The 15411-nt window shown below is 53.3% G+C and overlaps 1 protein-coding gene across 3 annotated transcripts in view; it reads left to right on the plus strand.

Moving 5' to 3' along the window:
- PDE5A (phosphodiesterase 5A) overlaps window positions 1-15411 on the plus strand; it is a 209258-nt gene that overhangs the window by 5496 nt on the left and 188351 nt on the right. The window contains exon 1 of one of the 3 annotated variants that reach the window (XM_068102486.2): window positions 7592-8029. The exons of 1 other annotated variant lie outside the window; for it this stretch is intronic. In XM_068102486.2, the coding sequence (XP_067958587.2) occupies window positions 7725-8029 (305 nt within the window). In that variant the 5' untranslated portion in view covers window positions 7592-7724. Of the gene's footprint in view, window positions 1-7591; window positions 8030-15411 lie in introns of those variants that run through there. One more of the 3 variants, XM_068102484.2, reaches the window with a different exon arrangement.

Raw genomic sequence — 15411 nt, forward strand, 5'->3', positions numbered from 1 at the left:
GAACATCACGTGATCACTCTGAGCGAATCAGCGAGCTGCTCTGGCACAGGCTGAGATTCAGTGTATAATGTTCCTCGCTGAAATGCGCTGAGGTAAATATGAATAAAAAATATGGATCTCGTCAAATATTTTTAGGTAGGCCATGTCCTTCCCAGGCTCAATGGCCATGTCTGTGCCAAATATCAAGTACGTGAGCCTCTCCGTTTAGGAGTCTATCGGTAACATTACACACACACAAACTGTGTTTTATGTTCAACTAGCAGAAGTACCCGGCATTGCCGGGCGGGGGAGGGGAGGGGGAGGGGGAAGGGGAGGGGAGGGGAACGGGGGGAGAGCGAACCCCTTGGTAAAGCGAGCGATTTTTTTTTTCATAGCATCATAGCGTCATAGCGTTCATAGCGTCATAGCGTTCATAGCGTTTCATAGCGTCATAGCGATTTTTTTTTTCATAGCGTCATAGCGTCATAGCGTCATAGCGTTCATAGCGTTCATATCGTTCATAGCGTCATAGCGTTCATAGCGTCATAGCGTTTCATAGCGCCATAGCGATTTTTTTTTCCTAGCGTCATAGCGTCATATCGTTCATAGCGTCATAGCGTTCATAGCATTTCATAGCGTCATAGCGTCATAACGTCATAGCGTCATAGCGTTCATAGCGTCATAGCGATTTTTTTTTCATAGCGTCATAGCGTCATAGCGTCATAGCGTCATCACGTGATCGCTCTGAGCGAATCAGCGCCCACCTGCTCTGATTCCGTTGATTCCGTGCACTGAAATGCGCTGAGGTAAATATGAATAAAAAATATGGATCGTCAAATATTTTGAGTTCGGCCATGTTCGTCCCAGGCTCAATGGCCATGTCTATGCCAAATATCAAGCACGTAAGCGTCTCCGTTTAGGAGTCTATTGGTAACATTACACACACACACACACACACACACACAAACTGTGTTTTATATATATAGATAGATGGTCTGGCGGCGGGGATGGAACATCACGTGATCGCTCTGAGCGAATCAGCGCGCTGCTCTGCCACCGGCTCAGATTCCGTGTATAATATTCCTCGCTGAAATGCGCTGAGGTAAAAATATGGTAAAAAAATATTATGGTAAAGCGCGGCGTTACGCGCGCTGCTTGTGAGCAAGGAGGAAGTGGACAAGCGGTAACATATAAACGTCTTTATTGTAAGAGCACACTGTAACACTGAACTCCTCCGGGCTGGTCGCCCGGTGTATATCATGAGGCCACGCCTACCCCACGGGCGTGGCCACCGCCCACTTCGTGCGTGGAATGATGTCACCACGCCAGTGGGCTTTTGTGTCCGCCACACGCGCCCCCCCAGAATTCCCGCGCACCTGGAGGGCCAGTTTGCGGGGCAGACGAATGACCCGGCCGAAGCGCCCCCTGGCGATCGGCGGCGTCCGGGGTGCAGGGATGCCAGGTGGGATGCCCCTGGCTGCCCCTGGGATGGGTGCAGGACCGGGGGGCGGCGTGGCGGCGGGGCTGGGCGGTGCCGGGGGTCCGCCCGCAGGAGGGCGGCCCCGACGTGGGGGTCGGGCCACTGGCGGTGGATGGTCCACATCGAGGTGGGCCGGCTTGAGGTGGTCTACCGAAACGCGGTCAGGAGTACCGCCGATGTCCAGCGTGAAGTGCTTCGCCCCGGTCTCCAGCATGCGGAAAGGCCCGTCGTACGGGGGCCGCAGTGGTGTCCGATGGGCATCGTGGCGGACGAAGACGTACTCCGCCGTGCGAAGTTCCGGGGCGACGTGCGTCGGTGGGTGCCCGTGGCATGCCGTTGGCACCGGGGCGAACCTCTGGGCGATCTCTTGCAGAGCGGAGCGCTGCTGTGCCGCGGACCATGGTGCCGTGGAGTCGGGGAGGAACTCGCCCGGCACCCGCAGCGGTTGCCCGAAGACCAACTCCGCCGCGGATGCGCGCAGGTCCTCCTTGGGCGCCGTCCGGAGGCCCAGCAGGACCCAGGGGAGCCTGTCGACCAAGCCGCCGACGCGGAGGGTGGCCCGGAGCACGGCCTTCAATGAGCGGTGAAATCGCTCACACAGGCCGTTAGCCTGGGGGTGGTAGGCCGTGGTTCGGTGCAGCCGGACCCCGAGCCCCTGCGCAACCGCCCCCCAGAGCTCCGAGGTGAACTGGGGGCCGCGGTCGGATGAGATGTCTGAGGGGGCGCCGAACCGGGCGACCCAGGTGGCGATGAAAGCCTGCGCGACATCGGCCGCCGTTGTCGACGCCAAGGGCACGGCCTCCGGCCACCGGGTGGTGCGGTCCACCATGGTGAGGACGTAGGTGAAACCCCGCGAGGGGGCAGAGGTCCCACCAGGTCCACGTGGACGTGGTCAAACCGGCGTTCCGGCACCGTGAACGGGGCCAACGGGGCCTGGGTGTGCCGGTGCACCTTGGCGCGCTGGCACGCGAGGCACGTCCTGGCCCAGCCGCGGACGGCCTTCCGGAGGCCATGCCAGACGAACTTGTCGGCGATCAGCCTTTGGGAGGCCCTCGTGCCCGGGTGGGACAGGCCGTGGATGGCGTCAAACACCTGGCGCTGCCAGCCCGCAGGCACGATGGGGCGAGGACGCCCGAGGGAGACGTCGCACAAGAGGGCCGCGCCCGCGCCGTCGAACGGCACATCGGTGACGCGGAGGCCCGTGACGGCGGTCCGCAAGGCCTGGACGTCGGGGTCAGCGGCCTGGTCCGCTGCCATCCGGGCATAGTCGATGCCGAGGTGGACTGCGTGGGCGACGGCCCGGGAAAGGCAATCCGCCACCGGGTTGTCTTTCCCCGCGACGTGCTGGATGTCCGTCGTGTACTCGGACACGGCCGAGAGGTGACGCTGCTGCCGGGCCGACCATGGCTCGGTGAGCTTGCCCATCGCGAAGATCAGCGGCTTGTGGTCGACGAAAGCAGTGAACGCACGGCCCTCGAGCAGATGGCAGAAGTGCCTGACCGCCAAGTGAAGTCCGAGCAACTCGCGGTCGAAGGTACTGTAACGGCGTTCGGGCGGGCGAAGCTGCCGGCTAAAGAACGCCAGCGGTTGCCAAGCTCCACGCACCCATTGCTCGTGCACCGCGCCCACCGCATAGTCCGAGGCATCGGTGGTGAGGGCGATTGGTGCATCGGGCGCCGGGTGCGCGAGCATGGTGGCGTTAGCCAAGGCGAGCTTCGCGCCCGTGAACGCCGTGTCCATCTGCTCGGTCCAGGTAACGTCGCCTTTGCCCGGCTTACCTCGGAGAGCTTCGTGCAGGGGGCGCAGGAGCTGGGCGATACGGGGCAGGAACCGATGGTAAAAGTTCACCATGCCCAGGAACTCCTGCAGCCCTCTGATCGTGCGGGGGCGCGGAAACCCCTTCACCGCCTCCACGTTGGCCGGCAGGGGGACGGCTCCGTGCCTGGTGACACGGTGCCCCAGAAAATCGATTGTGGCGGCGCCGAACCGGCACTTTGCGGGGTTCACAATCAGGCCATGCTGGCCCAGGCGTTCGAAGAGCGTGCGGAGGTGGCGTAGGTGCTCTTCGCGGGACGCGCTGGCGACGAGGATATCGTCCAGGTAGACGTAGACAAAATCCAAGTCGCGCAGGACGCTGTCCATCAGTCGCTGGAACGCCTGAGCTGCATTCTTCAGACCGAAGGGCATGCGCAGGAACTCGAAGAGTCCGAATGGCGTGATGACCGCCGTCTTCGGGACGTCCTCCGGCCTGACGGGGACCTGATGGTAGCCGCGTATGAGGTCCACCTTCGAGAAGAAGGACCTGCCCGCCAAACGGGCGGAAAAGTCCTGAATGTGGGGGACGGGGTAGCGGTCGGGAGTCGTGGCGTCATTGAGACGGCGATAGTCCCCGCACGGTCGCCATCCCCCGCCGGGCTTCGGCACGATGTGCAGCGGCGACGCCCAAGCGCTCTCTGAGCGCCGAACGATGCCGAGTCGCTCCAGGGTAGCGAACCCCGCTTTTGCCACCCCCAGCTTCGTCGGCTCGAGGCGGCGTGCCCGGGCGTAGACCGGTGGCCCGACGGTGGGGATGTGATGGGCCACCCCGTGCTTGACGGCCCCCGCCGAGAAGGTGGGCCGCGTGAGGGCCGGGAAGCCGGCGAGGAGGCGGGTGAATGCGTCCGCTGCCGGAAGCGTACAGACCAACGTGGCCGGAACCGAATCATTCGGCAAGCCGCTTGGCAAGCCGCTCGTTGAGCTGGGCAACGCACAAGCGAGCGAGCTGAACGTCTCGGCCTGGACAAGCCGTCTGCGCTTGACGTCGACCAGGAGCCCATTAGCGCACAGGAAGTCCACGCCAAGCAGTGCCATGGGCACGTCGGCGGTGACGAACGTCCATCAGAAAACCTGCCCTCCAAACCGCAGAGAGAGGCAGCGTTTTCCATACGTACGGATGGGCGTCCCGTTCGCGGCAAGCAGCGCGGGGCCCCCACCCGCGGCGTGCTTGTCTGACGTGCCGGCGGGAATGACACTCACCTGCGCTCCCGTGTCGCACAGGTAACGGCGCCCGGAGAAGGTGTCCGTTATGAACAGCAGGCTGCTCGAACGGCCGGCGCTCATCGCCACTATTGAGCGCCGGCCCGGGCGTTTCCCGACCCGTTGAAGGAGCACGGCGGATGACACCGCCGAGCTTCGTGGCCGAACTTGGCGTGGAACCAGCACCAGGTGGTGGAGCTGGAGGAGCGCGGCTGGCTCCGCCAGGCCGGTGGAGTTGGCGGGTTTCCCCGCGGTGGCGGTTTTCGCCGCGGCGGTGGGCGGGGCGTGGCGGCGTTCACGAGGTGCGTATCAGCATGCTGCTGAACATCAGCATACTGTAGAAGCTGATGCTGTGGAACATGCTGCTGAACATCAGCGTCGAGGGCCGTGACGGCCACGCCGACACTCGCCCGCGTGTCCGAAGCGGCGAAGTACCTGTCCGCCTCGGCTGCCAATGCTCGGGGTTCCGTTAGCTCGGTCCCGGCCAACACGAGGCGAACCTGCGCTGGAAGTTGGCACCGCGAGCTCGGGGAGATCCAGGAGGCGGTCGGCCCGTGCGTCGTCCGTGAGGCCGAACGTGGCTAGGAGTAGCCGCTTGAGTGCCTCGTACTTGTGGCCGTCCGGTGGGTGGCGAAGGACGGACACAACTCGAGCGGCCGTGCCGGGCCCGAGGGAGGCGACGACATGGCAGTAGCGCAGGTCGTCGTTGGTGAGGCGCCGAAGCTGAAATTGGGCTTCGGCTTGAACGAACCAGACTTCGGCCTGGGCCTCCCAAAATTCGGGAAGTTTAGTCGCCATTGCCTTGTCGTTGGCCATTGCAATGGCGTCGTGTTCGGAAGGATCGCTACGGCAGATCCAACGTCGAGGGTCACCAGTAAAGCGCGGCGTTACGCGCGCTGCTTGTGAGCAAGGAGGAAGCGGACAAGCGGTAACATATAAACGTCTTTATTGTAAGAGCACACTGTAACACTGAACTCCTCCGGGCTGGTCGCCCGGTGTATATCATGAGGCCACGCCTACCCCTCGGGCGTGGCCACCGCCCACTTCGTGCGTGGAATGATGTCACCACGCCAGTGGGCTTTTGTGTCCGCCACAATGGAATAATTTTTTTTAGGTAGGCCATGTCCTTCCCAGGCTCAATGGCCATGTCTATGCCAAATATCAAGCACGTGAGCCTCTCCGTTTAGGAGTCTATCGGTAACATTACACACACACACACACACACACACACACACACACACACACACACACACACACACACACACACACACACACACACACACACACACACACACACACACACACACAAACTGTGTTTTATATATATAGATATGACCATAACACCTTATTCCCAATGTCGTGAATACAAAGTTAATGGATTGAAGCGGTGTATTGTTCATGAATCGATGCTAACGGGTGTATGGTTCTAACAATCGCGGAAGTAAGGAATTCGCCCGGTTTTTTGATAGCATGTCATTAACCCAATCCTCGAGGGGTATATAGATTACGGTAGATCTTCGCTCAGTTCTGTAAGTAAAACTTACCTCACGGATCTCGGAATTCCTCCAAATTTCTTTGTTTAATGTTAATGTTATAAACACCATTAGTGACTGTTTGAAAAGCTAATCATGTGTGTTTGTGGTTTATAATATTTTACAAGCCCGGCTACGCCGCTGTTAGACTTTCGGTCCTGTTTTTACTCATTTTACTCAATTATTCTTATTTTTCTATTTAAATGTTCCATTTTAAAAAAATTAATAATGATTTTTGGACATTTTGTGAGGCTGGAACGTATCTCATTGACCTACATGTTTGAATCTGTTCGCCGTTTACAACTTCGCCATTTGTGGAGTTTTACAGGATCGTAACTCCAGCGGATGACGAGGATACTGTCCTGCAGATAGATACACTGTTTCCCATCGGCAAGCGCAGCTCTCTTTTTATTATTTTATTTGTTATACATGGGCTAAGGCTCGTAATAGAGCTCACTCACACACACACACACACACACACACACACACACACACACACACACACACACACACGGACATACTAACGAGACACATCTACTGAGCTTGAGGGAAGTGCCGTCACTTCCTGGGATACTTTGGGTCCCAGCGACGTCATAACAATGGCGCCGCTTTTCTCACTGTACTCAGCAGGGTATTTCCTCAAAAGGAATTTCCTCGTCCCCATGGATGCCAACCGATGGGGATTGTCCATGCTCTATCCTTTTCAAGCAAGGAAGCAGCACATACCATTTTTAAAGCCTTTGGTATGACTTGAACGGCCCAAACCGGATGTGTGTTTTTCAGGAGACCCCCCCCCCCCCCCATTTCCTTACTGGATGGCCATTGGCTCGCTACGGGAACACATCCGCCCTTTGCCAGGTGTTGTTTTTGGTCCTGGCACCCTGGGTGTCACAGTCACCCTCTCCACTAGCAAAGCCAATGAGTGGTTTCAGTTTAGTCACCGACAACCGACCATGCGGCAGGTAGCACTGGGTTATACATGCTACCAGTTGCAGTCCCAAAAGACTGACCTGACCAAAAATTCCTCTTCCTAGTTCAGCAACGACAAGCTGCAAGTTGACATGAAATAAGCCTCAGTTAGCCTCCACCAGTTGTAAAGTTCAATGAACGTTGATAAGTGATAATGGACGTGGCTCATAAACTTTCATAACGTAATCCAAGTGGTTTGGGTCATGATGTCATCACGCAAATAAAATAATCGATATTCAAACATGTCACCGATTTGGGGGAGGACAATGTTCTGCAGATGAAGAAAGCATCGGCAATTGCTTCCATCATCGTCCAGCCCTTGCATGTGACTCCATGAGCCTGGAGTACTATAGTTCAGTGAAGCAAATTAATATAAAAGATAAGACCACCTGCAATCCAAGAACAACTTTTGTTTACACTTCCTATATTTGTGACATAATTGAACTTTGCCTATTTCAATGTATCCCCTTCATTTGCCTTCATCAACTGCTGGCATGATACTGCTGCGCATAACCCAAGGGGCTCTCATAAAGCCTCCGCCCTGTTTTTATTCGCTTGCTCCTGCTCTCTCCTGCCCCAGCCACCCTCTAATCCCTTGTTGCCTGGTTTCCCTCCCATAACCCATCACCACTGTGCCAGCACTCTCGGTCTCGAGTCCACATAAAGAGATCTCCGATTGGCTGACCATACGCCCCACTTGATTGTCTCTGCTGAGTCCGCTGAGGTTTGCCCGGTGCAATGCTGCCTCAATGTGCGGCGAACTCTGCTCTGCGATCTTTGCTCGCTTGAAAGAGATGAACGAAGGGGGAGAGGAGGAGGAGGAGGACGAGGGGGATGATGAAGAAAAGGAGGAGGATGGGGAAGATGAAGGGGAGAGTCTGCCGGTCTATGACAGCTGCGTCGTGGAGGATCCGAGCACGCCACATGGGGTCGTTTTGGGGAAAGGTGACTCGGTTGCTTCTTCGAAAGAGACCCTGAGCCCCGACACCATCGAAGCCTGGCTCGATGATAATCCTGCCTTTTGTCACAGCTATTTCTCACGAAAGGCCAGCAGGTGAGAGTTGTATCATGGATCTTGTGGACATTTAAAATTACAGCTTCATGACCCCAAACCAGTGCTCCTCTATTATAAGAAACATTCTAGTAAACATAATTCCACTGTTTTTCTTTACACTGCGTCAATTTAAGGTATGTTAGCCTATCATGTTTAAATGGAAAAAACTTCAACATCATTATCAATAACACCTCTCCATCTTGGTCCAACATCGAATGGACAACTATTGGGACATCAGCAATGGCACAGCAATCCAGAATTGGACAAATTAAATGACTTCCAGTAATCCATTCAATTAGAGAATGATATTAATTCCTAATCTCATTCTCTCTGTCTCCCTGTATGTTGCTCTCTTTCTTTCTTTATGAGTGGATGGATGATCTCTGGACACAACTAAGGTCGGAGACATGCAGTTTGGAGAGGTTCTGGCCTAAAAAGGTCAAAATTTCAATGATGGAGGTGAAAAGCTGATGATCCGGATGGACATTCAATAAGGCAATCAATGGGTTGAAGTAATTCCACAGATCTCTTGAAAAATGAAAAGGGATGCTTTATTTTGGTGAGACATCTCTGGTTAAGTTGTCTTTTGTTTTAGTGATAAATCCGTAACATTGTTTCTGTCTTTAATTCCTCCTCTCCCTCTCTTCACCTGATTGGATGACCTTCGGACACAGCCATGGTTATGGACCCACTATTGGGACGATTTATTGGCTAAAAGGGTTGAAACATCGATGATAAGAGGTTGCTCAGCTGATGATACAGATGGCCATTGAATCAGACACTTAATAAGCTCAAGTAATTCTTCAGACCCTCTTTCTCCCCCCCTATCTGTCAATCACCCTTTCTCTCTCTCATTCTCTCTCTCTCTCCCTCTCTCTCCCTCTGTCCCTCCCTCTCCCTCTCTCTCCCTCTCCCGCTCTCTCTCTCATTCTCTCTCTCTCTCCCTCTCTCTCCCTTTGCTCCTCCCTCTCCCTCTCTCTCCCTCTCCCTCTCTCTCCCTCTCCCTCTCTCTCCCTCTCCCTCTCTCTCTCATTCTCTCTCTCTCTCCCTCTCTCTCCCTCTGTCCCTCCCTCTCTCTCCCTCTGTCCCTCCCTCTCCCTCTCTCTCCCTCTGTCCCTACCTCTCCCTCTCTCTCCCTCTCTCCCTCCCTCTCCCTCTCTCTCCCTCTGTCCCTCTCTCTCCCTCTCCCTCTCTCTCCCTCTCTCTGTCTCTCATTCTCTCTCTCATTCTCTCTCTCTCCCTCTCTCTCCCTCTGCTCCTCCCTCTCCCTCTCTCTCCCTCTCTCTCTTTCTCTCATTCTCTCTCTCCCTCTCCCTCCCTCTCCCTCTCTCTCCCTCTGCCCCTCCCTCTCCCCCTCTCTCCCTCTGTCCCTCCCTCTCTCTCCCTCTGCCCCTCCCTCTCCCTCTCTCTCCCTCTGTCCCTACCTCTCCCTCTCTCTCCCTCTCTCCCTCCCTCTCCCTCTCTCTCCCTCTGTCCCTCCCTCTCCCTCTCCCTCTCTCTCCCTCTCTCTGTCTCTCATTCTCTCTCTCATTCTCTCTCTCTCCCTCTCTCTCCCTCTGCTCCTCCCTCTCCCTCTCTCTCCCTCTCTCTCTTTCTCTCATTCTCTCTCTCCCTCTCCCTCCCTCTCCCTCTCTCTCCCTCTGCCCCTCCCTCTCCCTCTCTCTCTCATTCTCTCTCTCCCTCTCTCTCCCTCTGTCAGTCCCTCTCCCTCTCTCTCCCTCTGTCTCTCTCTCCCTCTCTCTCTCTCCCTCTCTCTCTTCCTCTACCCCAATCTCTTTCTGATTGGATTACCTCTAGACACGACTTATACTGTGGACCTGCTCTATGGAGGCGTTTGGGGATTGAAGGATAAAAATCCTGATTGTGCGGCCTACACTTCTCAGTTGATGGCCATTGAATCGGCCTAAGTTGAAGGAATTCATCGACACACACACACACACACACACACACACACACACACACACACACACACACACACACACACACACACACACACACACACACACACACACACACACATGTTCCTTTAATGAACTCCACTTCAACTGTCCCTCATCTGCTTTTTCTCGCAGCAGTGGTGCTGCAACTTCAATAGTGCCTCAACTGCCTTTGCTGATTTAATAATACCGAGCTGTCTACTTCATCATGTTGGACAAACCATCGTCTAGTTGGCGAGTTCCTTCCATACTCAGTCGATCGTATATGAGATCTCCGCATCAGATTCCACCTGCGACTCCCCGTTGGATTTACCAAATACATTTTACGTGAGATTTTCTTTGCAAGTGATGAATACCAATTCCTTCATACTGGAACCTTGACATGAAGAAGAATAACAAACAAACAAGAAACATGTCGTGCATAGCACGATACTTGTGAAACCTTAAAACAAGTTGTTGACCTTTAGCCTATGCTGACCTTTTGGCCTATGTTGACCTCAAAAATAATTGGTGGTTGAATTCAGTGACCTGACATGCAAATCCTTTTAAAATCCTTGACAGGTATAGAAGAAGGTAGAGAAGAGGTATAGCTCTTCTTTCCTACATACGATAAACTCACCTTTATTCCACCACTCCTCTAACGTTTTCAAATGAATCTCTGACTTGAAAATCTCAAGAAACCCAGTTTGTAATAAATTTTTGATTTTCATTAATTGTCCAATACTTTCAAAACTCCCAACTCACCCCATCCCTCCTAAACACCCCTCACCCTTCCCCTTCAAATCTCCCCCCTCACTCCCCATGGATCAGCCTTCAAAAATCCCCCCTCACCTCTCCAATTCAAATCTACCCGTCACCCCTCCTCCTCAAAGTTGCCTCTTAACTCCTCCACAAAGCTGCCTCCTCCCACTTCCTCTCCCTTCCAACTCATTCCTCCACCTCCTCCAACCTTCTACTTCGCTCTGCTCCCCCTCAAACAACTCCTTACTGTGCCTCATCCCATCACCATCTAAACTTTTGTCTTCCTCATCCTTCCCCTTCTAGCTCTTCTGCAATCTCCAACACACTGTCAACAGCTCTCCCTACCTCACCTCCCCTCTCCTCCCTCATCTTTCCCTACTCCAATCTCCTGTCCTGTATCTGATGACCTCCCTCTTCCCTAATATAACGGTATGGACCTCAAACATCCGGGGCCTTCGCTGAAACCGGATTGTTCTCTCCATACAGGTTACTTCGGCTGACTTATGCCTTAGTCACATATGATGCTGCCGCCGCACGGTTCTGCGGTCTGCGGTTTGTAGATGGGATTTTTTCAAATCGTACGGCTTTGCGGGCTGCGGCAGCAGTGTTCACAAATGTTACGGGGTCCGCACGGCAATCGTAAAAGTCATGAAATCAAAATGCGTGAGGAGACCGCAAGGCGAACTGCGAAGCGCCCTCACGGCGACCGCAAGGCCATCTTGACGAGTTTCTGCAACAGGGTGTCGTAGTGTCCCAGGGTGGAACGCCGCAACAACCAGGGCTTCACCCACACCATTCGTCTTCTTCTCTCCTGACGGGCCCGCTCTTCTTCTAACACTACTATAGCTACTATAATTTCTTCCTGCCGGCGGCCGATCTGCCTCAGTCGTAATCTCAGGTGTGCCAGGCGCAGTCTCTGTGGTGGAATCAACGCCATCTTGACGATCTGGCTAGTGTCACACCAGGCAATATATACCTATTCAGAAAGATGATCGTACGGTGGCCGCCAACTCACGGTTGCCGTTAGGCCATCGTACGGCAGCACTAAAGTCACTGCACGGCCGCCGTACGATATTTAGAACATCGTACGGCCATCTCACGGAGGCCGCAAGACCACCGTGAGGTGACAGTAAGGAGGCCTCATGGTTGTTGCGGCTGCCGTACGATTTTCTAGGCACACCAGACAGGGTAAAAACCGTGAGATGACCTTGAGGTCACCTCACGGCAACCGTACAGTGACCTTGCAATACTACATGCGGTGGGGTTGCGGCCTACGGCCTAGCGATTTCCGAAAAAAAGTTTAATGTCAAATAAAAAAAATCGTAAGCCCCTGCGACGAGCAAAAAACCTTGAGATCGCCTCACGGCTACCGTATCTACCGTGCGGCCACCGCACGGTTATGGCAATTTTGGGGACTTACGGCCACCGCCAACACGCCGCAGGCCATTTGTGACCGAGGCATTAATCTACCTCATTCTGCCTTATCTGCCTGGATCAAACCAGACTTAATCTGCCTAACAGAAACTTTCCTCCTTCAAGATGTCTCTGATTCCTTAATATCTCTCCCTGGTTACTCTCTCCTCCGGTATGATAGACATGAGCCTTGCCCGGGTGGTGGGGTTGCTGTCTTTATAAAAAAAAACTCTCTTCCTCACTCTCCTTGCACTGCCCTCTTTCCTCCCCACCCCCATGAGTACCTCTGGCTATGGCTTCCTCTCCCCTCCCACCTTTTGTTAATATGTGTTCGGTACCTTCCACCAAGCAGTGATGACTCCATTTACATCTCGCTGTCTGAAAACATGGACCAAATTCTATCCAATCATCCCAACTCTCTCTTCCTCATATGTGGCGACGTCAACTGTCATCATGTGAGCTGGCTGGGCGTGGGTTCCTCTCTCAGCAGCCATGGCACCTCAGCAAAGGACTTTTGCGACTCACTGGGACTGACACAATCTGTCAATTTCCCGACCCGGATCTCAGTCAACGGAGCATCTTCTCTTCTAGACGTTGTTATGACAAACTTCCCTGCAAATGTCTGCTGCTCTTCTTCTGCTCCAATCGGTTCTTCTGATCGTGTGCTTGTTAAAGTGGACATCTCTCTGGCCATTCTCAGAGAGCCTCCTCAACGCCGATGAGTCTCACATTTCACTCGGGCTGACTGGCATGGTCTTCAAGCAGCCGCAATCATCTGGACTGGTCTCCCATCTCTACTGTCTCTGACATCAACTCAGCCTGGGAATTCTTCCAAAGTAAATTGCTCTCTCTCATGCACAGATTTATCCCATCTCGTCTTCAGTTGTCATACCCTTCCTCCCATCCATGGTACTCGGAATCTGCCTCAACTCTGTGTTTGCGTCTAAATGTTGTGTTGCAAACCGATCGCTCTCTGTACCCACCTTAACCAGTCATTCCCAGCTGCTCCTGGACTCTGTGTCCTTCTCTCCCGACAAGATGGAGAAGTTTTTTGTCAAACCTCGACTGATTCTGCAACTGGACCAGACAGCATCAGCCCACGGGTCCTATAATCCTGCTCTGCCACTCTATCTCACCCTCTCTTTGTTCTCTTCACCCTCTCTTTGTTCTCTTCACCCTCTCTTTTGCTCAAGGTCATCTGCCATCTGCTTTTAAATCAGCCAACATTACCGCTTTACACAAAAATGTGCAAAAACAAATCCTTGCAACTACAGACCAATCAGCCTGCTTCCAATGATCAGCAAGGTCATGTAATCTATCATTGCTTGTGATATATAATATTTTCTCTTCTCCAATGGCTGGATATCTGATCATCAATTTGGATTCAGACAAGGCCACTCGACTCTGGACATGCCCCTTCTGCCATCTCTACAATGGATGGAGGTCCTCAATGCCAAACAGGAAATCAGGGCTGTCTCCCTTGACATATCGCGTGCCTTTGATACGGTCTGGCACCCTGCTCGGCTCCCAAAACTCTCCTCCTATGGTATCCATGGAAACCTCCACGTATGGCTTGCCGACTTCCTCTCCGGTCGTAGTCATCGTGTGGCCCTGAATGAAATTCTCTCATCTCCCCTTCCCCTCAGCCTGGAGCTCCTCAAGGCAGTGTTCGGGACCCTGTGCTTTTTCTATCTTCATTAATGATCTCTTCGACTCTCTGGAAAATTCTCTCTATCTTTTTGTTGCTCACTCCACTCTCTGCCGCTCCATATCTCAACCCTCTATGGTGTCTTCTGATGCGTCATTGGATATGCGGATGTCTTCAGATACCTCAGGGAGATGGATGCCCCTGCCTTGCATAAACCCAGGTCACCTGTGGGCAAGGTATAGTACCTGTCAGCCCCCCTTACCAGGGTAATGGTCCGCAGCCATGGCTCTGCACATCTGGTGGATGAGAGTCCAGATGACACCAACAGCACGAGCGGAAGAGGGTGAATTCCCCAACGGCCAGCAGTGAGACGGAGAGTAGTGGCGCCCCCCCGTCTATACCACACACTTACCTGTGTGTACCAGCCATAGAAAGGCAATGCCATCATTGCCCAAGGAGACTCGACACCGACATATCTCAACCCTCAGATCGGCAGGCTGCAGCCTCTTCATTCTCTGCAGAACTGGATAAAATCACAAACTGGCCAAACAAGTGGAACATGTCTTTGAATCCTGACCAATCTCACACTCTTACTATGTCTCTCCAAAAAGACCGTCTGGACAACCCTCCCATCTACTTTCTCAAAAATCCTCTTGAAGAAGTTCTGTCACTCAAGCTTTTGGGTCTCACTATCTGCCATGATCTTTTCTGTGAAAATCACATTTCTTAGTTGGCCTTCAAAGCCAGTCGCTGACTGGGCATCCTCCGTCGTACGAAGTCCTTCCTCTGCACTACTGAGCTTCTCACCACATACAAAGCTTTCATCCGCAGCTCGATGGAGTACTGCTCTCCCCTCTGGGCTGGTGCTCCTGCCTCACACCTAGCTCGGCTTCATGCTGTAGAAACCAAAGCTTTTAGAATCATTGGTATCTCACGCGATGAAGCTTATTCTGAGGGCCTTCCACTCTCTCACCGCAGGCAGGTTAGTGGTCTTTCTGTCTTCTACCGACTCATCTCCGGCCTAGCTCCCCCTGCTCTGGCTGTGCTCTGTCCCCCAAATATTCCTTCAGGACGCACAAGAAATGCCAGCAACCCTCTTCTGGTGAAACTGCCAAAATCAAGATTCTCTTGCCACCTTCACTCTTTCATTCTTCTTTTCTCCCGCCTTTGGGACAAACTCCCACACTCTCTTCAATCCCACTCCTCCCTCCAGGTCTTCACCACCATCTCTTATCTTCCCCATCCAAAACGTTGATCTTTTCTTCCCCCATTAATACACCCAAAATCCACCTCTTTCAATCTCCAACTTCTTTCCAGAAATTCCTCGTAGTGTTGTTAATTTGCTCTATACTGTGTACCCCTTCCCTTCCTCCTCCCCCATCCCTCTCCCTTCCAAAGATCTCCTGATGTCCCTGTTCTCTACTGTTGTGCTTTTGTGCTTCCCTCTCCCCCCCCTCCCCACTCTTGCCTCTCGCTCCCTTTATTATATGTTTTATGTGCTCTGTTTATGTTTTTGTGTGGTATGTGTTAGCTCTTACACGAGCCTTGACTTTGTATACACACAATTTTTTTTTAAAGTCAATCGGATGAAAATTGACAATTTTAGAAATTTTATCTATATTGACCTTTTGACATTTAGACCT

This window comes from Myxine glutinosa, chromosome 8 (assembly GCF_964187855.1).
Source record: "Myxine glutinosa chromosome 8, kmMyxGlut1.1, whole genome shotgun sequence".
Taxonomy (NCBI): Eukaryota; Metazoa; Chordata; class Myxini; order Myxiniformes; family Myxinidae; genus Myxine; species Myxine glutinosa.